Below are 25,668 nucleotides of genomic sequence, written 5' to 3' on the forward strand. Positions count from 1 at the left end.
CAGCAGCACTGATACTTGCGCCTGCCACTGGTCACTCCTCGTGGGACAGCAAACTAGGTACAGTACAAGCACATGCATGTCTATAGAATTAGAATCTCATCTGGTACTGAATTAAGTCTGATTTCATTTTGCATTTGTGAATGTGATCAAGATGTTAGAGGCAATCTTAATCTTGGTGTGATAAAATAGCAGTGACAAATCACACATGCAAATAACATGCAGTTGTTGTTGTTAAGCATTTTATCGCTCGTGTGGAAAAGATAGCTCAGCAGATAGCAAGGCCAAGTGTTACCTTTGGTCAAAGGTAGACAAGAAGGTACACACACAAGCTCCCCCCCCCCCCCCCCCACACACACACTCGCTCAAGCCTGCTGAGGTGGATGCCTGGAGGGATTAGGGGGGCTGAAATCCCCCTGGTAGTGGATGAGTAGGTGAAAACTACCGAGAGAAAGTGTGCAACCATGATTGTTTTGTCCTCCTGTGTTTTATTAACATCTTTAATAGGAGCGCTCAAACTCCAGCCGAGCTATGTTTATTTACTGTATATAATTTTTGGAAAGCACCTTAAGAAAAATAACCCAAATTGATACTGAGAGCATATCTTTGTTGAATTGTGTGTGATAAATAAAAAGTAAAAGGTAAAAAAGGGACAGATCCAACTTTTTGGGGTTATTCATGAATCCAAAAAGTTGGGTCGAATAAATAATAACCCACGAACAACCGCCCAAAAATGGGTTGCTTTGTGAGTTAAATTAATTTTGACCCAACCTTTTGGGTTAAATAGCTCAAAAAGTTGGTTCGACTCTTTTTGACGCAATTAAATTGGGTCATTCCATCAACCCAAAATGTTGGTGAAATGAATAACCCACAAACAACTTTAAAACATTGGGTTGTTTTGTGGGTTATTAATTTAATTCGATACAGCTTTTTGGGTTTAATAACTCAAAAAGTTGAGTCGGCTCATTTCTAGTTCAAATCAATTGGGTTATTTAATCAACCCAAAAAGTTTGGCCAAATTAATAACCCACAAAGCAATCCCAACAAACTGGGTTGATTTGTGGGTTAATAAATTATTTTGACTCAACTTTTTGGGTTTAAAGTTTGGTCGGCTCTTTTTTTTTTACCCAATTCAATTGGGTTATTTAATGAACCCAAAAAGTTGGGCCAAATTAATAACCCATAAAGCAACCCCAACAACTGGGTTGATTTGTGGGTTATTAATTTAATTAGACTCAACATTTTACTTAAATTAAAAATCCATTTATAATAACCAGTTTTGGGGTTATTTTGTTATTTATTTGACCCAAAAGTTGGGTCGGTCCATTCTTGACCCAATTTGGGTTATTTTTTACCCAAACGTTTTTAGAGTGCATGACAATCGTGTTTACATCTGTCAAAAAACACAACATTCATGTTTCTTTATTTTTGTAATGACATTCACCACACAATGCGAAACTCATTTCCTATCTCTGAGCGTGTGCACAATTTAATGTCTTTATTTGTTTATAGCTGTGATTCATCACAAGTTGGCTGCGGTGATCTGCTGATATGATCCTGTTGTTGTGAGGTGAGAAAACTGTATTACTGGTAGGTATTAAAATAATTGCTGACTCAATACTATCATAAAAATTTGGAGGAAGTTGCAAATGGTTGAGTGAAGGACGTGGCTGTTTTTATGTGAGTGGCAGTTATATAACAAAACATTGGCGTTATAAAGTAATAACTGGATTGAGGTGGATTAAATAAATCAACTCGTTAAAACAGCACTCAGAGGTTTGCCACTGAACTGTAAGGAATTAAAATGAATGTACAGTCATTTGAATGTGTTTGCCAAATCTTTATCAATTTCATCTTTAAGGGTAATATAATAATAAATACATGTTACGCAAACTCATTATTACAGTACAATACAAATCCCAGTCTTTTTTTGAAAAAAATAACTTTTCCAAAATTAAGTGGCTTTATGGCATCCATTTTAAATTGCAACTGTCATCTGTAGGGCTCCATCAATAGAGTCGCACTTGAGGGCTGCCCTGACAATTATTCATGGACACGTTGAATGACCCGCCCTTCTTGGTCTTATTCACTGTCTTCTACTTTGTCCCCTCATTCCCTCCCTTCTACCAAGACATCCATCTGCCCTCCCACCTGCGTCTTCCTCTCCAATTTCAGCATCTTCACATCTCCAGCCTGAGCATGGCATACAACGGGCTCAAGTCGTTCTTCCTAAGCCTGTCCCGGACGAAGCCTCTGGAGCCCGACGGGGAGAAGTCCACCTTTGACCGATGCCTGACCACTTTGGACCTGGTGGCGCTCGGAGTGGGCAGCACGCTCGGAGCCGGCGTCTACGTCCTCTCCGGAGAAGTGGCCAGAGAATCGGCCGGGCCCAGCATCATCATCGCTTTCTTCATCGCTGCCCTGGCTTCCATATTCGCCGGGTTGTGCTACGCGGAGTTTGGCGCCAGGGTTCCTAAAACCGGGTCGGCGTACCTTTACAGCTATGTGACAGTCGGGGAGCTGCTGGCTTTTATCACCGGGTGGAATCTGCTTCTGTCTTATGTCATTGGTGAGTTCAATGCAGCAATTTGACCTTAATGGGGAAACACTTGATTGATTTATGTTCAATATTTTTTTGTATGTAACATATTTAGAAAGACAGAACATAAATGATCAACCGTCCACATGATACATCATGTGACTTTTCACCTGCTGTAGAAGCAGAATCTTCAAAGATGATTCACATCTTGTCTTACTGCCATGTAAATAAGACCATAAACCTCCAAAGTCTAAAGTTTAGCGGAAATATCAACATGTGTATTTTCTGACTTTATGACTGCAGATACATGGTGACTCGGTTTATTGCATTTTCCCCCTCTCACTTTCTGCTCAGGGACGTCCAGTGTCGCGCTTGCATGGAGTGGGACATTTGATGACCTCATCGGAGGCGTCATGTCCAAATACTTGGAAGAGAATGTAGCCATGGGTCTTCCGGGGTTGGCGCCTTATCCCGATATCTTTGCTGCTTTTCTCATTGTGCTTCTATCTGGTAATTTTGCTGTAAATCTTTTTTTTTTTTAAAGGCGGGGGGGGGGATCTGTCAAATTTTACAGAACGTGCCAGAAGAATTGCTTTAAAAATCTTTACAAAATAACCTATATTGAAGTATACACATGTTAAAGATTACCAAATTTTATGAAATAAAAACCAACCTGGCCCAACACATATTTTACAAGAATATAAAAGCAGCATAAGCCACCTGTTTTGATCAATCTCAGGGAGCAGCCATATTGGCACTTGCTGTCGACTAAAAATGACATCACAGTGCCTTTGGGCTTATGCTGCATTCGAGGAAGGTGGGAAGTCGGAATATCTTACTTGGATTCTCCCAGTTCCGAGAATAAAGCGTTTGTGGCTGATTCCGATGTTGTAGGCTACTGTTTGTTGTTGTTAACGCAGTCAGTCCAAATCACGTTGGGTTATGTGAAGTTACTTTTTTTGAATAGCTAAATTAATGTTATAATAAATAAATAGGTAAATATGTTCATAATCGGGTAAATTATGTTATGCCTTTCACGGTCTTTGTCTCTACGGTGTTCGCTATTGTCGAGTGACGTCAAATTTAAACTGGGTCCTTTTTTCCCCCGACTTCACAACTTGGATTGCAATTTCAAAGGGTTCCCGTGCATACTTCCTGGTCGGAAGTCGGAAGAGTCAGACTTCCCATCAGAGGTGGCAAATCCAGGTCCAGAAAGTAAAAACCCTGCCACAGTTTGGCTTTAACAGTAGTTGCTAGTTAGCAAGCTCACTAGCTAGCTCCCCGGGTGCTCGGTTACCTGCTAGGGAGCTAGCTAGCTAGCACAAGGGGCTAAAGCCAAACTGTGGCAGGGTTTTTACTTTCTGAACCTGGATTTGCCACCTCTGCTTCCCATCTTCCTTGAATTCAACATTAGGCCTGAGGGCTAAGGCATTGTGATGTCATTTTCAGTCGATAGCAAGTGGCAAAATGGCCGCCCCCTGAGATTGATTAAAACAGGTGTATTTTTTTTTTGCTGCCTAATTCATAATCCACAAACCCAATGTTAATCGCAATCGTGTTTAATGGGGGGCACACTGTGTTTCAATGTAAATTTCATGGCCTTATTTTTTTACACAGAATAACAAAAAATAAAAATAAAGTATCCCATGTGTCAAATCTAACACAACCTCTTCTTATTGTCTTTCCTCTGAAGGCTTGCTCTCCTTCGGGGTGAAAGAGTCAACCTCAATCAATAAGGTCTTCACAGGGGTCAACATCGTGGTCCTCGTCTTTGTCGCCATCTCGGGCTTCATTAAAGGAGACATCGCTAACTGGCAAATCAGCGAAGCCGACTTGCTCAACGCCACAGCAGAAGCCAAGTAAAGTCAAAAGAGTTGGAGCGACAATACTGTTTGTGTTTGGGTGCATGCAGCATCCTCTCATTGACAGATAAGGCGTTATCGCCCTCCAGATTACGGGACATGAAACCCGCTGACGAGATAACGCGCTCTCTTTTGTGCAGGAACCTGAGCACGACCGCCAATCTCACAAGCGACTTTGGGGTCGGTGGCTTTTTCCCGTACGGCTTTAGCGGAACTCTGGCTGGGGCAGCAACATGCTTCTACGCCTTTGTGGGCTTTGACTGTATCGCGACAACAGGTGAGAAGATCACAATTTAAAAAAAAAAAACATGCTGAAGTCATTGAACGTGGCTTATTAAATCAATATAAATCACTTTATTGCTTATTGCACCAATAAAAAAAACATTTACACAAGAACTGAACATTGTGACCTTGCTTGCGCTATCTTAGATGAACATCTATTAAAAAAAAAAAGCTTAATACACCTGTCATTGCCGTAGAAATGGCAACGGCTAATGGCTAACAGCTATCGGCTAACACTCATCTGCTGTAATTCATAATCTAGCATTTTGTTGAGTAAGATACTCATGCTAGTACACTAGCATTTGTGCTAATGTTATGATTGAGTCAACACATTGGAATTATAAATTTTTTTACCTCGTAAGAACTCCTGACAATGTTTCTTAATAGTAACATTTTAAATTTTTTTAGTGTCATACTCATGTAAAAAGCAATTAACTGCTGATTTTAATGACTAATGACTAACTTTTCCCTATAATTAGCTTACCGGGACTGTATATTACATTTTGACTTTAGTTAGTTAGTTAGTTCTCATTAGTTTTTAGAGCAGGACTCATTAGTTTTTAGAGCAGGACTGTTTGGTTTAAATTTTTCGAAAATGCATTTTTTTTTCAGTTTAGTTATAGTATTCGTTTGAGTTATTTTTTAGTACTTTTATTTAAGTTTTTTAAAAAAATAAGTATTTTTAGTATTTAGTACATAACAATAAACTCAGTTTCTACTTCCCTCATTGCAGTCACAAAAGTACACAAAGTCACTTGAGCTCATCTTTTATTGAGTTGTTTAAGTTTCACAAGATACGAGGAAGTCGTCTACGGTGAAGTTTTTTTTGTGACTTTTGTTTTTCACTTGTTTAATCATTGGCTGTTTATTGCATATAACCATGTCTCTTTTTTAAAAAAAAATTGATTTGGGTAAGTCTAAGGGCAAAAAAAGTTGTTTTTTTCACTTGTTAAAGCAATTTCAAATATTGTAAAGATATTTTTATTGGGATTGGTGAGCTATTCTTAACATGTCATTAGAAAAATTAGACTCGGAAAAAAAGAAAAGGATAGCTTTTATTAAGTGACCTGTTTGTGTTTTTTAGGTGAGGAGGTGAAGAACCCCCAAAAGTCGGTTCCAGTGGGGATTGTGGCCTCTCTCCTGATCTGCTTCCTGGCCTACTTTGCCGTTTCTGCCGCACTCACCCTGATGATGCCTTACTACATGCTCAGCAAAAAAAGCCCCCTGCCCGTGGCTTTTGAATACATCGGCTGGGGTCCAGCCAAATATGTTGTGGCCGTGGGGTCATTGTGCGCCCTGTCCACCAGGTACGAGCGCAAATTTGAACTCAAATTTGAATGTTTGATTGAATAGTAGATCAACGCCTTAGCCTGTTTTTTTTTTTTTTATTGGTCTGTGCAGCCTGTTAGGCTCCATGTTTCCGATGCCCAGGGTGATGTTTGCCATGGCAAGGGATGGCCTTCTTTTCCAACCCCTGACCAAAGTCACCTCCAGGGGCAGTCCTGCTGTGGCTACCATATCATCTGGAATTGTGGCAGGTAAACATTTGTATGGAGGAGTCCGGAAACGGACACTAATTTTCGGTTACATTACTCGTTCTTACGCTCTGAGGTTTTTCCATTCTCCTTTATGGCATCGGCAGAAAGATGCTGATTCTTAATGTCATTAATGCGGCAGGTTTGCTCTGACCCACCAATCAGTGGTTCGCTGGCTCTGGATGGACAAATCTGATTGGTTAAAAAGTCCTGTTGCTGATATAGATTTGATTCTGCTGGTTATGAAAAATCTGTGCGGGTGGCACAAAAAAGCTGAAATCTGATTGGGCAATAAATAAATAAATGCCCCAACTTTTACACAACACTACAAAAGGAAGAGAGTATCCTAATGCAATTTCTTAAAAACAATATTAGAATTTTGGTGGTCAGCAGAAATGTATACTGTACAATATTGTCATACTGGATAGAGAAGATTATTCCTAAAACAACACTGTAAGGATTAGGAGACTCTTAGCAATTTAAGTGGGTATCTAAAAGGAAGAACAAAAAGAAGAGCGCCACCTGTTGAATCTGGTGGGTCATTACGACCTCTGCTCCAATGTAGAGTCAAATCTACACGTGTAGTGCATCATGTGCTGAGTTGTATTAATTACAAATCTCATTTTTCTTCCATTTTCAGCCATCATGGCTCTGCTGTTTGACCTGGACGCCTTAGTGGAGATGATGTCTATCGGAACCCTGTTTGCCTACACTCTTGTGGCGATATGCATCCTAATACTGAGGTTGCATATAATAAAATCATTAACACCTTAAATGGTTTGAACGACATCCTCTCATGTCGTATATGTGTTGTGATTGAAGGTATCAAGTGACTCCATCTGATGACGGAGGACTACAAATCATGGAATCCAACACCAAATTTAGCTTCCTGAGGCCGCCATCATCTCCAAATTCTGACACCTCCAAAAGAGTCACAATGCTGATTTTAGTCTCTGGTAAGGGCACACTCTTCTTTTTTTCTTGTCCTCAGCTATCAACACTGCTCAATAAGTCTGCAACCTGCGGCAAATTTATATATATTTTTTAACGTTTTTCAAATTATTTTTTTAGCTAATTAAATTAAATTAAATAAAAAAAAAATGAATAATTAAATATTCAAAAAATAGTGTCAAAATGTGTATGATGTCAGAAAAAGACGAAAAAGTAGAGGAAGCAATTTTTTTTAAATACCCCAAAATACCCCAAAAGTAACCATAAAATGCCCAAAAAGGAAGAGGGAAAGCAAAATAATTACCATTAAATGTCAACGAAATTTGATAGCAAAAAGGGGGGAAAAAATGTCCCAAAAATGTCTAAAAACGAAGAAAAGAGGCATAAAATTACCATTAAATGTCAACGAAATTGGATTGCAAGAAGGGGGAAAAAATGTCCCAAAAATGTCTAAAAACGAAGAAAAGAGCCATAAAATTACCATTAAATGTCAATGAAATTTGATAGCAAAAAGGGGGAAAAAATGTCCCAAAAATGTCTAAAAACGAAGAAAAGAGGCATAAAATTACCATTAAATGTCAATGAAATTTGATAGCAAAAAGGTGAAAAAAAATGTCCCAAAAATGTCTAAAAACGAAGAAAAGAGGCATAAAATTACCATATGTCCATAAAATTGCCAAAAATGTCAGAAATTTGACAGAAAAGTCTAAAATAAAAAATATATGAAAAATGAAGTATGAAAAATTACACCAAAAAAACAAAACAGAAGATGAAAGGTAGAAGAAATGTTTTGCGGCTCCTGACAGATTTGTTTGCCTTAACATGGTTCTTTTGCCAGGAAAGGTTGCTGGTGTAAGTCATTGCTTCTTATCATGTCTGTGTACAGTTGGATGTGTGGCTGCTCTATGCATCACCCTGAGTCTGGCCATGGATTCTTTATCCAACATGGAGGCATGGAGTGTGGCGCTTGTCTGTATCTTCTCCACTATCCTGCTACTAACCGTTTTCCTTATTTGGCGGCACCCACAGAACACCAAGAAGGCATCCTTCATGGTGAGTGCGTTTTAAAATCTGAATATGAGGAACCAAGCAAAAAAAATCTCAATGTCAACACGTGCCTTTTTGTTTTGTCAACAGGTGCCCTTACTCCCTGCACTGCCAATTGTGAGTGCACTTATAAACGTTTACCTCATGTTCCAGTTAGAAGGCGCCACGTGGTTACGATATGCCATCTGGATGGCGTTAGGTGAGGCTACACATCTGATAAGAACATTTGGAAGTAAAGTGGAACCTCCAAAGTCAAACTACACTAATGAGATAAAATATGAAAAACATTATTTTTTAAATTTCCGGTGACAGACCGGATTGGAGGTTCCACATGCATTCATCCAAATCAGTGAACTGTAACTTTTGATCCCCGCAGGCCTGCTCATCTATTTTGGCTACGGGCTGCATCACAGCGTGCAGAGCCAGCGTCACAAAGCCAACCGTTCAGCCGTCGAAACTGTCAGTGAAAAAACAGACAAAGACATCTTTAAAGAGTGCAAGTTGTGAGCGCTAGCGGGACGGGGAGATGAATAGAGATGTTACTGTGAGTCGCTGTTTTGTAAATGTGAGTAACTATACGCACCTCTGGTGTTCCTTGCTACAGTGTTAAGAATTTGTGGTTCGCAATGACTTAAGTACAGGTTCATGCAGTTAAAGCTTTCATCCATTCTGATTCAGGTTCATCAATGTTCATCTTTTTAATCATATTTACCGGTACATGTATTGCCGATTTCTTGCAAAGCTATTCCTGCACCCATGTGCTTTATAAACTGTAGAAAATGTAAGAAGTGAAAACAAATCAGCTGCTAATATTTGTACTTTTCAAATTTGTCTGAAATTGTGATTGTGATTTATAAATATTCTTTTTTTGTGCACAATTTTATTTTTTTTTTATCACTAGACGGACTTTTTCTGATTTTTGTTTTAGTCACATTTTTGCAGAAGAGGATTAGAGCCAGTGAAGAGGGGGGAAAGAGTTGGCAGGATTCTGACTTTAATCACAGAATTCTGACTTTAAAATCAGAATTATGACTTTATCTTTAATCACAGAATTCTGACTTTAAAGTTAGAATTCTGACTTTAAAGTCAAATTCTGACTTTATCTTTAATCACAGAATTCTGACTTCAAAGTGAGAATTCTAACTTTAATCTTAGAATTCTGACTTTGACTTTAATCACAGTGAGAATTCTGACTTTAATCTCAGAATTCTCACTTTATCACTTTCACTCTGAATTCTGACTTTAAAATCAGAATTCTCACTTGAATCTCAGAATTCTGACTAATCTCAAAATTCTGACTTTTAAGTGAAAATTGTGGCTTTATTCTCAGAATTCTCACTTTATCACTTTAATCTCGGAATTCTGACTTTAAAGTGAGAATTCTCACTTTATCTGACTTTGTCAAGTAGAGCTATGAATTGTGTGTGTGTGTGGGGGGGGGGTAGTCAGAAAGTCAGAATTCTCACTTTAAAGTAAGAATGCTGAGAATAAATTCAGAATCCTGTCAACCTTTTTTTCCCTCTTCACTGGCCCTAATCCTTATCCTTACATTTCAGCACGTTTCTTGTATACATGTGTAAATATAAACAATGTACATGTTTTGTAATGATGAATTGTAAATGTATATTTTAATTAAAGCTTAACTAATATTTTCAAGATGTCTACAGAAATTGTATTTTTCCTGTGGGTCATTAGAAATTAAAGTTAGGGGGATAAAGAATTTACTCCACCCACACTCGGATTTACTGCATAACAGTAAGACCTTTCAAATCAGATTATTGACTGTATGCCAAGTTTACAACTGTGTGTTACAAAAAAAAAAGAAAAAGATTTATGTCGTTTTACTTGGGTACCACACGATGTATACCAAAATGCAAAACAATGTCTGTGTCACATTTTCACTGCCAGAACATTTTCTCAGGATTTCAATGTTAATCAATTATTTTAATTGAATTGTCTGCCTCTCATATCCAACAGTTGCCCTGGGACTGATTTGAAACAATTCAATATATGTAACTGTATATTCCTACGGAGAAGAAAAATCAATTATCTGTATTTTGGTTACTTTGTCATAATGTCACAAATACAAAAACATCAGCCGGTATGACATTTACAACACGCCAAATGCTTTTAACAAGCTTTCCACAGGTCTGATTGGGACTGTGTTGTCATCTCATGCTGCTCGCAGCCTTCCACTCCAGCAGCTAAGCAAACACATGGAGAAACCTCCGCGTTTGCGCCCTCATTGGTCCAGACCAGCTTGAAAGCCTCCATTGAGCCAGTCGGCAGGAATTTGAGGTGCTAATGCCACTCTCGGGAGGCGGAATTTGTGTGATTCTAGAAAGGCAGCTGACCACTCACTTTGCGAGTTCTGCCCAACTCCTCCTGGAACTTCTCTCGTTCACGCTGTCCTTCTTTTCACTGGTTTTGTGTCAAACTGTGTGAACTAACAAGCAGCCGACGGCTTTGGTAATCCAGCATCATGACTTTGGTCGGCTTGTTTGGGTCGAGGTGGAGACTGGTGCTGAGCGCTCTCTTTATTTGTATCGTAATCTCCGAGTTAGGTAAGTGAGTCGGTTCCATTGCTAAGCAGGTCTGTGGAATGTACACTACTGTGTGGAGTCATAGGCCAACATTAGATGTTGTTGTTTTTTTCAGCAATGCTACAAAGATCGTATTTCAACAGAATGACAAGAAAACAGACCAAACTCATCTATTTTCACAACAGCTGCAGCTATAACATAAATAATAGCATAGAACATGGAAAATAAGTTCTTAGATGTATTCAGGCCTGAACTCTTATTCAATCTAAATTGCGAAGGGAAAGGATTATCTGGGTTGTTTATTTTGCCAGGCCTGATGTGCGTGCAAACTTTAATGAGTTTTGGTGCATGTTTAGACCCCAAAATCAGCACTTTGGGGGTGGGGGGGGGGGGGGGGGCAAACAATACGTTGCCACTGCAACAGCGTTTTGCAGATCATTAATATCAGCTTTGTTTTAATGGCAAACAGAGCGTTTCCACTGCAAGAGCGTTTTGCAAAAACTCACAGTTTCATGAGATTTGGTGCATGTTTAGTTAGACCCCAAAATCAGCACTTTTTTTGGGGGGGGGGGGGGGGCGTTGCCACTGCAAAAGTGTTTTGCAAAAACTCTCAGTTTCATGAGTTTTGGTGCATGTTTACACTCCAAAATCAGCACTTTTTGGTGGTGGTGGTGGTGGTGGTGGTGGGGGGGGGGGGGGGGTCCAGCATAATGCCACTGCAACAGCGTTTTGCAAAAACTCACAGTTTCATGAATTTGGTGGATGTTTAGACCCTCAGAATAATTTTTGTTTTCTTGGCGAACAGCGCGTTGCCTCTGCAACAGCGTTTTGCAAAAACTCTCAGTTTCATGAGTTTTGGTGCATGTGTAGACCCCAAAATCAGCAGTGTTTTTTTTATTTTATTTTTCTAAAAAAAAAAAAAAAAGGGGCCGAACAGCACGTTGCCACTGCAACAGAGTTTTGCAACAACTCTCAGTTTCATGAGTTTTGCAGCATGTTTAGACCCTCAAAATCAGCATTGTTGTTTTTTGGCGAACAGCGCGTTGCCACTCCAACAGTGTTTTGCAAAAACTCAGTTCAATGAATTTGGTGCATGTCTAGACCCCCAAATCAGCAGTGTTTTATTGACGAACAGCGCGTTGCCACTGCAACAGAGTTTTGCAAAAACTCACAAACTTTGCATTTTAACATCATAAAGGCGTAAAGGTTGAATAAATGTGAGGTAGATCTGGGTAACCTGCTAGGGGATAATATGTGTATTTCCTGTTGCCAGTAGGTGGTAATTAAAAAAAAAATGGTTTAACTTGATCCAGATGATTATATCTTGTCAAAATTCCACACATTTGATGAAAGTCCACACCTGAAGACAGCTACAAACCTATTTTTCATCATAGTTTTAGTGCCACCTACTGGTTGAAGGACAAACTTCATCTAGACACCAACACTTTTTTCTGGATCTTTCTTTTACCATTCACCATGACCTATAAAATGTCACTAAAATCGGTCGTGTATACTTTGCATAATCCAGTTTACTGAATCTTCCCTTGGTTTTACGTGCCAGTACTGCTTTGTCAAAATGTTCTGGGAAAAGGTCATTTAAAATGATGATCACCTCATTGCCTGCCACATAGAATTGACGTCGGAGCGCTTAAGATATCGTCGAGCAACTGTCTGTGAGCTGATTTATGATATGTTCTGATTGTAGCTTATTGTCATAAAGATGCTCATGAGCAGAAGAGGAGTCCAGGGAAGATGGCCAAGCCTGGAAAACCCAAACAGGCCAAAGCAGTAAAGAAAGGTCCCCTGACTGTAAAAACTAAACCAAAGGTTAAAGCACCAACGCAGAACTTACTTACACAGGTAGAACTCCTTCTTCTCAGGTGACCCATTATTCTTTCCAAGTGACTAACTCCGATTTGTATCTGACACCCAAAGGTGATAAACAGAGGTAAGTTCATCAAGGTGGGAGAGACATTAAGCGTGAATGCTGGAGACACTCTGGAGTTGAGGTGCAGGGGTAAACCCGTGCAGTGGGGCCTCCCATCGTACCTGGAGGAGGACGACGAAGGCAGGCTCAGGTAGGCCTTTGTTCGTCTTGAAATGATCTTACACGTCTTTTTATTAGAACTCGTTAACGGAAATGTTGTCTCCATTTTAGTCATTTTATTTGCTAGCTATAAATTTGAAGAGAATCTTCTGTTTCGCCTCCGCAGGATTGTTCAGCACGAGCGCTATGCTGTTCTGACACTGGTCAACACCACAGGTGCAGACACAGGGGAGTACACATGTTACCCCATGTTCTGTGAGGACACAGATTGCAGAAAGAACTATGAGAAAGCTGCCAAAGTCTTTGTTTTCTTCCCCGGTATGGCAAAAAAAAACAACAACATCAAAGGCCTCCATTTCACAACCATAATGCAACTAATTCTACACCATACCATACTTGTCAAATCCAAATAGACCCGCAGGAGCTTTTCGTCCCATCTTCTGACTACTACGAGGTAATCCAGTTAAGAACCAACTGGGCGACCCGCCTGCCCTGCCAGGTGACGTCACCGGCCGCCAATGTGACGCTGCACCGCGAGTTCCCGCCAGTGGAGGTGGCAGTGGACGGGACGGAGATCTCCTTCAATGTGAAGAAAGGTTTCACCATCCATCGACCGCGGCCCCATCACGCCGGTGCTTTGTATTGTGTGGCCAGCCTGGGGGGCCTGAGGCAGAGCTCGACCAAGTACATGCTCATCTACGTCAACTGTGAGTAGCGCTGACTTAAAAACTCATCTGGTATTTAAATGACTTTTATTTTTATTTTTATATCAATGCATGTATAAAAAGATCCATTATCCTCCTAACGCTAACAAAGGCTTGAAGCAAACGACAAAATAACCATAAACAGTGCAAAGGGCTTTCTTGCATAAAAATGACCATTCAAACAAGCCACAGGACTGCTGAACATGAAAACAAAATTTAGTGCAAGAATTCATTTTATGTTTGTTTTTTTCTCACAAAAATCAACACACTCACAATTTTTTTAATATTATTGAGGTATGTTTGTCCTTCACATCATTCCAAATCCACAAAAAATAACTAGGCCTATGGAGTAGATGCCACGGACTTCCGACTTCCGGGTTTTACACATCAGCGCCGTTTACGGCCACTGCTGGCCGCGATCCAACACTCGCACCGCCACTCCTTCGCCCCACAACCGCTCGCTCCCGCTCATCGATTTATTTGGGAAAATGTTTATATGTAGAATTTAGTCTTTTTTAAATAAAAACAAAATATATATATATATATATATATATATAAATGTTCTCATTATTTGTTTAGAGGGGGGGAAGGATTGGGTGTTGGGGGGTAATCAGTTATCACTAAATAGAATTTTTTTTTAGGGTCATGCCCAAAACTTTGTCTTTCTTTCTTTCTTTTTTTTTTTTAAAGTGCCTTCAAAATTTGGTAGTCATACAGGAAAAGCTCTTAAAAATGGCGATTAACTCTATAAATAATTACATACAATGAATCCATTTCAGCAATATAAAATGATTTTCTCATTGGAAATAATATGTAATAAGATTATCATTTTTTTTTTACCATAAATAAAATGAAATAAAAACACAATTGTACAACTTAGAGAGAAAAAAAAATCATAAGGTATAGTTATCCTATGGTCTGTCATAAGTATATAAACTAAATCTTAAATAAGTTCTTCTATACTTCGCCTCAGAATAGTGAACTGCTGATTAGGGTTTGTAAGCTTTCCAGTGGCCTTTCCACGTGTCTGGAAAAAAATAACACACATTTAAAAAACGCCACCGTATCCCTGCACGATACTGCAATTATGTAATTGTACAGAATCACAGCTGACGTTTTTCCTGGGCAATGACTCATTGTGGGTACACCAGAATCCCAACATAGTTAGTATGTCCTTCACACTTAAATGGAAGGATAACACGCTGTTGTCCACTGTTGTTGGCTTTAAAGACACTGTTTTGTTCCTTCAGTACATCAAGTAGAAATGTCTCTTTGTATTCGCACATTCTTGTAATTCCTTCTTCAAAATTTTTTTTAGACCCCATGGCTCCCCCCGCCCCAGTCATCCAGGCCAGTGCGACCTCTTTGGCAACCGGTGACAACCTACGTGTCAGCTGCACTGTGATGGGAGAGAGGAATGTGGCGGTAGACATCACTTGGGACTACCCCGGACAGCAGGTCACGATGCGACATATCATAAACAAGCTACGCTCAATAAATAAACAGTTTGGTTCACCCAATGCAATCTATGGTTCTAACTTCTTTCTTCGCATGTTGTTTTTACTTCATTTGACCTGTCCTGGGAGCAGATAGGGAGACCTCCTTACACGCTAGAGAGCATCGATCCAGCTGGCGGGGGTGCAACTGGACAACAGATTCAGTCCATTCTCTTGGTGGACGAGGTGAGGGACGTGGACCAAGGAGCATACACGTGCACTGCCGAGAACCTGCAAGGATCCAAATCTGTGTCCACCACAGTCAAAGTGCTTCCCAAAGCTAAACCTCCAAAACCGTGAAGCACCTTTGAGACACGAGTGGGGAGCACGTTTCACTTTTGTATCCAACCATATTCAAATTGGGATATAATACTTGCAGAAAAATAGTGGGAATACGTGTATGGAGGATATCACAGTTGGTGTATTTTTTTCCAAACTTATTTTTAAAAAAAAATATTTACTTCTATCATTTACAAAGGGCTTATTATAGTGAACCAACACATTTGGATTTTTCATTTAATTTTATTTTTTATTTGTTTTGTGGTGTATTAAGACAATCCTAAAATAAAAATGCTCTTGAATCTAAAGTGTAACCATATGGTGTTATTCTGAATCATTTATCCATTTGAAAGATATTTAAAAAAAAATTAAGCCACAGAACTCATGGCAAACTTTTGCAAAGTGTGTTAGCGATGGACTCACCAAGAATTCATATGCCATGTGTGCTTTTCACTTTGATGCGATTGTAATATATTTATGAGTTGAAACAATTTTCTATACAACAATGTAGTCTAAATATGATTTTACTATGATTGATGACCAACGTACCAGTTTGTCGCCTCCGTGGGAATGGAATTCCGTGGTAACCCGATCAGCCCCTGCGTTGTCAGGAAGGGAGCTCCAACTGTGTATTAAAAATTATTTACTGTCATTTCATAACGTAGCATGACATGACATGACATGACATATGACAGCACAGATTTACAGGCAGACTTTGGAGGGTTCCTTTACGTTATGTATTAGGATACAGTTACTTGTTTAAAAAAATATGTACGGTAGTAACATATTACAAGTACAATCATATTAGAGAATTTTCTGTCTTATGGGTGTTTAATATGCATGTTTTGGCCTCCATAATATTATAGCCCTGGTTCTGAAATATAGCTAGCTAGCTAGCTGTCAAGATAGATAGATAGATAGATAGATAGATAGATAGATAGATAGATAGATAGATAATTTCTGCTTATGAGGGAAATTAGATTTCATAAACCTGTATAACAAGTGAAAGGTAAAAAAGTCAAGTTAGCTTCAATCGCACACAACGGTCGTAATTTTGATAATTGCTATGATACGTGGTGTCAACGACTTGCTGTACAGAGCATTTACATGATCAAGAATCTGTTTTTATTAATTTACCCCCCCCCCCAACGGTTGCATTACAATGTATTTATTTGTGTCATTATTAAATAATTGCATACATTCATTTGAAATTATATTTTAAAAAAATGCATTCTTAAAATGCATTTATTAAACAATTTGTTTACTGTAAAGAAAAACTGGTTAAATACGTTTAAATTAATTTTTAAAAAAAATTAAACATGAGCATCATTTTAACTTCTCAACAGTTTTACATGCATGCATACACGTGTAATAAAAAAAAAAACAACAATAACAAACCCCCCCTGACGTAATTACAATTGTGGCCGCAAGATGACGTCCCTCCTCTTTTCCCACACAACGTGTCTGCTCAACGGCAACTTTCTCCCAGCCTCTCGTGTTTCCGCTCTGTCCAAACGTTTGAGAGGGAAACCAAACGCTGCCTAATCCTCATGCCAGTGTGTGTTCCTGCAAGCACCGAGCGGGCTGATCCCGAACCCGACGCTGGGAAACTATCCTCGTGTTTAAAAGATTCCATCTACTGAGAGAGTCCCACGCTAAAGAAGACTAAAATGTCCTGCATGCGGGATATGGTGAGTGCCAAACAATTTCTTCATCGTTGTTTATGCTTATACTTAAACATCGCTTGGAGGAACTTCACTATCAGTCTCAAACTGTCTCAAGATGACTATTTGATGTATCACAGACCTAGTCACTTCTACGGTGGTCCTCGTTGCGGTGTAATGGAGTGCTTTCGAACCTTTATTGAACCAAGGCACATCACAAAAAAATGTCACAAAAACATGCCTACTCAAATAATGATGATGGGTGGCAAAAGAGCATTTAATTGTTCTTTCTGCTTGTTGTCTAGATGAAAAAAGTAGTAAATAATTTTCTGACCAGGTAAGAAAAAATAAATAATTTATCACAGTGGTTGGGAATTATTGGCGTAATAATGTGTTGTAAAGTGTTTGTTGTGCACAGCTGGGAATGTTTGGGTTGAGCTCACACGCACGCACACACACTAGAGTTTCTTTTGATGCTCTGGAGTTTAGGGACAAATGTTGTGTGTGTCACTCACTCTGTGTGTGTGTGTGTGTGTGGGGGGGGGGGGGGGCACTCAATGTTGGGGACTGCCAGGCTGTCGTCGTGGAAACCAGAGGCCACAGGTGACCCCTGACCTGGAGGGCTCTTGGAGCGTAGCAGGAAGGGTCTTTTGAGCGAGATGGACGATGTGTGCGCGGGCTGACGCAAATGAAGGATCAGCTTGACAATAGAGGCACAATGGATGTTGTTTTGCAGAGCGTGTGGTATCGTCAAGCGTGGGTTATGGGTACTTTTACTGCACGTTTGGCTGTCACGTGGGGGGGATTTGCAGTCTTGCTGCTCTTTAGTTCAATGAGTTAGTGCAGTCGCAGCAGTGAAATGACTGTAGTGGCTGTCGTTTAACATATGAAATGTTTTAGTCTGAAACATCTTTAAAGTAATGTACTGTATAGATTAGTCTATACTATACTTGGGAAAACCGTAACTGGGTCCCATGTTGGATTCAAATGTTATTTTATAAATAGTCCTTGTTGTCATAAATTTCTGTCTGCTTGGTTTGTACATGTGTTTTAATACGTTGTCTGTAACATGCAATAGGCAATGAAAACATTTTATATGAAGGCAGCATTTTATACGCTACACTATGTGGATGTTGAACACAGTTATTATGTAAATTAGTTTCACTGTTAGGTAACAGTGACACAGAACTTGCTCACATTTTCAGAAAAGACAAATAACTCAAAAGTTTTACCTGCTTGTTTACACTTGTACTTAAGACCCAAATATGTAAATACAAACAGTTAAAAACTATTTTTAGATTGGAATCTTCTAGACTATGGCCCCAGCTCCTCCCACTCGATGGTATGCTTCTTCTGAACCGTGATACAAGTATAAAAAGAACAGTTAGCCACTGTAAAAATAATTCTAAAATAAACTAATAATACTTGCCTTTTGAAGATTCATGACATACGTAATGAATGTAATATAATATCCGATAAATTAGTAATTACCCATATATTTATTTACCGTATGTATTTTTTAAGAGATGCGCAAGTATTGCTATCAGTTTTATCCACAGATACTTGAGATTAAAAAAAAAAATCTGACATGGACTAAATCCTCCTTGCCAGTAGTTGGCGCTACCCTGCAGGGGTTTGACACTTTGCCGAATCACCGTGCGCTTGAACAAAAGAAAGATAATGTTTGCTGTTCACAATCATGTCACTGCGTTAATGGAAATTTTATTTATCGTTATCAGTCTGGAAAAAAATGGTATCCAACATCCCTAATAATTTTAATGATATATTCAATTCAATGAACATAGACTCTTAAAATTGGGTAAAAGTAACCCAAATTATGTGAGACAAGTAACCCAGTGGGCAAACAGGAATGGAGCCAGTGCTGGGTTATTTATACACCCTTAAAAGTGCTGGGTCAAAAATAACCTAATTTTGGTCAAAAATTAGACCGGCTCTCAATTTGACCCAAATTTGGGCAACCCAAAGTTGGGTCAGGTTTTGTTGTTTTGATACAAAATGAAATTGGGTCAATTTGACCCAAGTAGCATGTCGGTCCAATTTTTTACCAAAATTGGGTTATTTTTGACCCAGCACTTTTAAGAGTGTACACTTTGTGTTGAGGATTTGACGAGCACGCTGGGTCAAGATTACAAATAATGCTAACATGTTTTAAGAAGATGCAAAGATGCACCACAGCAAGTCATTCGCATGAAATGTTTGGCAGGGTTTTTACACCGGATAAACTTGCTGACACAACAACCCAACATGTTCTCAAACCGCTACATTAAAACTGTCCAAAATGGTGACTAACCTGCCCAAAATTAAAACTTCAACCCAAAAATAATGAAACCAACCTAATCTGCTCAAAATCTACAGCTACCCAGCCAGTGGGTTAGGAAAACTGTACAGCTCAGCATTTTTTTCAGTGTGTGTGTGTGTGGAATAGCACTCTTGTGCTAAACGGTAGCATATTTAAGCACCTAAGAGCATTCTTATCTCACTGTGCGACGACGACTTTGCCCATTAGTCCATCCTTTTTCTGCAAGACAGCTGATGCGACAGCAGCGACATCCACATTCAGCTGATAAACATCCCACGGGCTTGTGCGTGTGTGTTACTGTTTTTAAACAGCAGCAGCTGAAATAACTGTCCTGCCAACCGCTGACCATTTGTTTCGCAAATACAAATCCCATATGGGATTATTCACGCCTGTTGCCAGACGTGTCTGATATGAGCATGTATCCGTTTTTCTCTCTTTCTAATTGCCAAGTAGCATGCATGCGCACGTCAGATCACTCATGCATACTTTGGAGTGCAGCAGATGGTCCAATGGGACTAATCAGGCCTTCTTCCCCTCTTTCTCCACTTCCGCTTCTTTCAACTCTTTCTCTCAATCCTTAATCCTGAGGTTATCCTCATCTCATTGACTCTCCCTGAATGTAGAGCTTTTCACTCCTTGGCTGCGCTCGTCCTTTTTTTGGACTGGTGTGATTAAAGAAAGGCACAGTGGGAGTACTTGGTTTTAGCACCGTTGGACATTTTGCTTTAGCCCATCCCGGGTGTCCGGTTATGGTTGGTTTTAATTATGGAAGGTCAATTCATCGTTTTGTTGTTGCAGGTCTATGAAGCTTGAGTTATTTGTTGCAGAACACACCCAAGGTAATCATTATACCCAAATAGCAGGTGGTTCCTTATAGCTAAAGAAGGATGTTGACACTCATGCTAGTTACTTGTCTAGGGTGACGACTGGACAACCCATAGAATTAAGATTAGAGGAATTTAACTTTTGCTATTCAGGTAAGTGATAACATAACCTATAGTTTTACTAATAAAGCTTCCTAGTCTTAACCCTGAAGAACCCACGGGGTCAAATTTGGCCCCTATAAATTCTGCTACTCAAATAACAAAGACCTTTTTTTTTTCTTTTTTTTTACAAATTTAACTTCAAAAGTCCAGAGTGCCACTTCTGACCCCTGCATGGGGCCATCTAGTGGATGAATATTGCACTTACATGAGCCAGAGTGGTGGTGACAAGATGGGTGTCAACATGCTGTTTTGTTGAGCTGGAAATCAATCCAAACAAAACCATCTTCTCAGCAAACCATCAGATGGTAAAATTGTGTGTTTTTTTTTGTTAATCTATTTCATATCATGTTGCAGAATGCCTAGGAGTATGTTTTATATATATATTTTGATAAATTAGCAACTCTGAGCTAGTTCAAAAAACAAGGGTTAACATTGAAAAAACATATATTTTGGTGTTCAGTGAATTCATAGCAGTCCTTTAATGTATAATTCATAATTTTCCAAAGAAGAAAGGGGTTCTTGGGTTCTCCAGGGTTAATAAATCACTTCATTCATTCTGAACATCAAGTGTCAGGGTCTTGGTGTGAGTATTCTTCACGTGTGGGTTTGGCACACCGAGGTGACCCAAATGCTCATTTCCATCAATCCGAAAACTCTTAAAACGGCAGATGAAGCAGATATGAAGACGCAGCAAATGAAACAATGAAACAAAAGTGTTACGGGATAGGCAGGACCCACTGACCTTCAGTGAGGGAGGGAAAAAGTCTGCGAGTGCAGAAGGGCGGACAGACCCCTCACTGTGCTCTTTGTCCCCAAATGTCACCAACGTCAACGAAAACAGCTCATTGCGCTAACTCTGACAGCGCCTCACGCGGGGACTATTGTCTTACTATCTATTGTGTTATTAACCAAAGTAAGCCACAGTCGTTTACCTCAATGCAGCCTTATCGTCTTTTTATTGATTTGCTTTATCACCATTAGAGGCGCAGGCCTGCATTCATGTGCCGCAATAGCGCCGATGGTCACACACTGTTTTGTTTGGAAAAAAAATTCAAGCAAGACAAATGTGACCCATTTAGCCCAACACTGCGAATACAGCTGGTTTCATGAGGGGTTTATCTCAAACCTGCAGCATGTACGTGCTGGTTGAGGTCAGCTTTAGGTCAGGTGTCGCCATTCATCTTTGCTCACTCTTGCTAATGGCGCAGGAACTGGTTCTAATAAATGACAATGTGTGCGTTTTTCGTACTCCTACTAATGTAGTCATTGAAAGGAGGACGTTTGAAATTTAAAGGGGAAGTCAACCCCCCAAAACATTCTTGACAACAATATGTCCTATGCATCCCCACTAGTCAAAATACAGTATTTTGGTTATTGTTGCGTTAGTGGAATATGAGTTAAGCAGCAAAATCTAGCAGTTTTTATCAATATCAGAAGGCGGCCATTTTGCCACTTGCTGTCGACTGAAGATGACATCACAGTTGCTCAGATCTCAGGTAACAACCAATCATACCTCAGCTTCAGAAAACAGTTAAGCTGTGAGTGGTCATTGCCTGACAACCGAGCAACTATGATGTCATCTTCAGTAGACAGCAAGTGGCAAAATGGCCGCCAGCCCGAGATGGATAAAAACAGCGGGATTTTGCTTCATAACTCATTTTCCACAAATGTAATCACTGCCATTGACGGCTATAGACGTCAAAAATTCCTTTGAACTATTTTTATTAGTTAAACTTTTTTTTCCCACTTTGGTTAACAAGAGTATGAAAACCTAGATTTTTTTTATTGTACATTTAGAACAGATATAAAATGTGTGATTAATCCTGAGTTAACTAGTGAAGTCATGCGATTTATTACGATAAAAAAATGTAATTGCCTGACGCCCCTCATTTTTTATAATCTTTTCTTTAAAAACAAAAAATGCGTTAAGTGATTACATTTTTTAATTGTAATCAATTGCATGACTTCAAGAGTTAAATTTTTAGATCTGTTCTAAATGTCCAATCATTTTTTCCTAGGTTATCATACTCTTGTTAACAAAAGTGGGGAATTTTTTTTAAATATAAATAGTTCAAATTAATTTCTGACGTATATAGCCATCAATGGCAGTGAATGAGTTAATCAGAATGTCATGTTTAGACTAGTAAGGTCACATATAACATATTATTGTCAAGAAATGTTTAATGTTGACGTCCCCTAAAAAAAACAATTGTTATAGCATATTTGTGAAAACTGTCAATTTGACCTGTACATGAGCAAAATGACCACTCCCACAGCGGTGCCAGATTTACACCGGTCATGAAAATAGGCCGTTATTGGTTTGAAGTTTTATTAAATGTTTTGAATGTACAATCAATTGAACTTGAACCCACACTGTCAGGCAAGTGTACCGCTACACCATCAAAGTATTACTTTACATATATCATTTTGAACTTCTTTTTTTTATCTTCCTGTGATTCTGGCCTGACAAATCGGCTTAGCTCCAGTTGGTTTCGGACCTCGGCTAATGTTATTTCTCAAATGCCAGACAGCCTATCTGCTTCCTGTAATGTTATTGTCCAGGGGAGCTTAGACAGAGGAAATGAGTCTGGTCCAGACTGTCCTCTTATTTTGCGACAGGTCCAACAGGTATGGAATCTTTAAGCAGGCTCCAACATAGCCCTGTCTTTAGTTTCTCCAGCTATGGATCTCTGTAAACATTCTTATGCCAAGCCCGACAGATGATAATCTCTGGAAGCAAGAATGTATGAGCCTCTGCGGTTAAAGAGGTAATGACGGTTCAGCCTATCATTGCAGGGGTCTTTTCATGTGGCGTTTTTTTTTTTCTTTTACCTAAAAGGCGATATTCAACAGCACAAACAAACCCAGGAATGTGTTTAATAGCTTGCCAGTCTTGGCTTGGCTTTATTAAATAAGATTCCTGCGTGCCCACCCATTGGTGCCATCTTTAAGAAGTCAGTAGACCACTGAGCTCTTGATTTGAGTTGATCCACACCAAGTCAAAGAGAGGAAATACAGAAGTAGTTTTTTTTCTCCTGCAGATTTAGAGAACAATAGTTTGATTCATGTAACCTGATATAGCGCCGTACCCGTCCGGTAGCCCATCTGACAATCTGACTATTGTTCATGCTGGGCTCACTACCACTTCTTGTATTTTCTTGTGTCAGCCTTTCAGCCCAAGTCGGATCCTTTATTAGAGAGTAAACACGCATGTTGCGTTGGTGCGTTTTTTTTTTTTTTAGGCTGCGTGTGTCAATGTTGGCTCTGGACCGTCCGCCTCCAAATGCGGATCCACATGCAGGCCTTTTGTCTGCGGGAGAACAGGCAGAACAAGTCCGACCACACGGGTCCCTAAAGTGAGTGCGCGGTGCACAAAGAGACGAGCAGGTGGAGAGCTGGAAAGTACCAGGTGTTCAATAAAAGCCATATTAGGTTAACTTAAGTTAGAACAAACACTGCTTGGCCCTCAAGCGCCGCTTAAAAAAAAAAGCGTAGCTTCTGTTTTCAAAGCATGCAGTCAAGGGACTGTTTAGGACCATGCAGCTCCCTCCCTTGCATCAGGCTGACAAACAGGAAGTCCTGTGACCTGGTTATCAGTTGGAGAAACGGAACATGGGATAAGTCACAGATTTAACTGGACAAACAGGTAACGTGATTTTTTTTCCCCATGATTTTCGTATCACGGAGAGATGAAACGTTGGCTCTACTCAAGACTTAAAGGTCACATGATTTGCTTGTTTTATTCAAGATGATCCAATATTAAATTCTTACTAATTACTAATAAGGAACTGCTGACTGAATTACATGTAACTTAATTAAAGTTCAAATTAGATTCTGCAAAAACTTATTGTGATCCTGATTTCATAAATAGACATTTTGGAATTTTGTGGGGGGTTTTGTATTCAAATGCAATGTATTTACTTACTGTATTGTTAATTTGATTTCTAATTACAATTATGCTCAAAATGAAACTGGTTAACAGATCATTGCAATGTTAGTTAGTTAGTTAGTTAGTTAGTTAGTTAGTTAGTTAGTTAGTTAGTTAGTTAGTTAGTTAGTTAGTTAGTTAGTAAAACTAGGGATGGTTTGATCCCGATCATGCGTTCGGCACCATCATATATTTTCAGATGATCAGAATTGGGGGGAAGATCTGTTTTTTTTTTTATTATTATTTTTTATTATTTAATTATGGGCTACAAAGCCACAAAATAATCCAGAGGTCCACAGATATTGCCAACAGAGGTGGCAAATCCAGGTCCAGAAAGTAAAAACCCGGCCATAGTTTGGCTTTAACCCCTTATGCTAGCTAGCTAGCTAGCTAACTAGCAGGTAAACGAGCACCCGGGGAGCTCGCTAGCTACCACCTGGGGCTAAAGCCAAACTGTTAGTAGGGTTTTTAACTTTGTGCACCTGGATTTGCCACCTCTGATTGCCAAAAAGCAAACTTATACTATGCAACATCGCAACAAAGCAAATGGGAGAAAATTCTGGTTGTTGTCTAACGTGAAGCTAGCTTCATGTAACAATGACAAAGTCTACAGTATGGAAATATTTTAATGTGGAAAGCAGAGACCATGCAGGGTATCCGATCGAGACTCGGCATCGAGAGATCCTCAAAATTAGGTGACTCAGATTCGGGTGCCCAAAAATCTGATCAGCACATCTTTAATCAAAACTTACATTCAATAAATTTACCTTTTATTGTGTTTAGTATATTGTGGGTCGGTCATTTCTGCTTTCTATTGCTATTTCATTCAAGGTTTCAACTTTGAATGTGTGCTGTGTGGAAACACTTATTGACATGCCAGTGAGATGAGCGCAGTGAACGTTCACAGTGCGACTCACCTAATTAGCCACAGAGAATGCTTCTTTTTGTAGTAGGGCTGAATTGGAATTAGCAAACTTTTGACTTCTCAAGTCATTACTTGCGGGCAGATGACATCACACTGAGCAACCTCCCCATTGATTTGGTGCCAATTAACACGTGATGGCTGATTATCCTCAAAGTGGAACCACATGGTGCTTAAAAAGAGACACCTCGGATTATCTGTGCTTGCTGACCCATGCAGTGATATGCCTTTATTTACATTATTTTGTATGTGTCCTGCCTGTATATATAATTACCATTTGCGTCTTTGGATTTTTTTTAGATGCCTTTTCGACCCAAGGCGCGTACATCATTAGGTTGCTTTTGTTGTTTTTAACAGTGGTTCCATTCATGTTTCCATAATGGCGCGGGCTCACGCTCACTGGACTGTTGTCATTAGAAACAGTGCAAGGAAGTTGTTTCCACAAACAAATGGCCAAACGAACAGTAAAAAAAAAAAAAAAAATGCTGATAATCAGCATGTGTCAGCATCAAAGTGTGCAAACTGATAATTTAGTGCCTTGTCAAAAAATCTGAAAAGCATTGCTT

General features: G+C 39.4%; 3 protein-coding genes and 1 long non-coding RNA gene across 6 annotated transcripts in view; 3 read left to right on the top strand and 1 right to left on the bottom strand.

The window, feature by feature from the left end:
- On the top strand, window positions 1–9,869 carry LOC144059294 (cationic amino acid transporter 2). The gene is made up of 13 exons (XM_077578277.1): window positions 1–57; window positions 1,510–1,567; window positions 2,129–2,566; window positions 2,891–3,046; window positions 4,230–4,395; window positions 4,539–4,675; window positions 5,765–5,987; window positions 6,082–6,218; window positions 6,856–6,958; window positions 7,038–7,171; window positions 8,053–8,219; window positions 8,304–8,412; window positions 8,590–9,869. Exons 3-13 carry the CDS (start codon window positions 2,197–2,199, stop codon window positions 8,718–8,720), a joined length of 1,833 nt encoding a protein of 610 aa, XP_077434403.1. The 5' UTR covers window positions 1–57; window positions 1,510–1,567; window positions 2,129–2,196; the 3' UTR covers window positions 8,721–9,869.
- Window positions 8,366–25,668, bottom strand: part of LOC144059295 (uncharacterized) — a 27,582-nt gene continuing 10,279 nt past the window's right edge. Inside the window, exons 2-3 of the long non-coding RNA XR_013295621.1 lie at window positions 15,832–15,907; window positions 8,366–8,670 (exon numbers count right to left, since the gene is read on the bottom strand). This is a non-coding gene — a long non-coding RNA (uncharacterized LOC144059295). The remainder of the gene's footprint in view (window positions 8,671–15,831; window positions 15,908–25,668) is intronic.
- LOC144059292 (platelet-derived growth factor receptor-like protein) lies at window positions 10,491–15,560 on the top strand. Of its 2 annotated transcripts, none has more exons than XM_077578272.1 (7): window positions 10,491–10,777; window positions 12,462–12,616; window positions 12,692–12,834; window positions 12,970–13,121; window positions 13,217–13,510; window positions 14,826–14,965; window positions 15,097–15,560. In XM_077578272.1, exons 1-7 carry the CDS (start codon window positions 10,696–10,698, stop codon window positions 15,301–15,303), a joined length of 1,173 nt encoding a protein of 390 aa, XP_077434398.1. In that variant the 5' UTR covers window positions 10,491–10,695; the 3' UTR covers window positions 15,304–15,560. The 2 variants fall into 2 exon arrangements, with proteins under 2 accessions (XP_077434398.1, XP_077434399.1); XM_077578273.1 differs by having other exon boundaries at window positions 12,477–12,616.
- Window positions 16,805–25,668, top strand: part of n4bp3 (NEDD4 binding protein 3) — a 25,240-nt gene continuing 16,376 nt past the window's right edge. For both annotated transcript variants that reach the window (XM_077578274.1, XM_077578275.1), the window contains exon 1: window positions 16,805–16,973. The gene's annotated coding sequence lies outside the window, so the exon portion shown is untranslated. The remainder of the gene's footprint in view (window positions 16,974–25,668) is intronic.

This window comes from Vanacampus margaritifer, chromosome 10, assembly GCF_051991255.1.
Source record: "Vanacampus margaritifer isolate UIUO_Vmar chromosome 10, RoL_Vmar_1.0, whole genome shotgun sequence".
NCBI lineage: Eukaryota > Metazoa > Chordata > Actinopteri > Syngnathiformes > Syngnathidae > Vanacampus > Vanacampus margaritifer.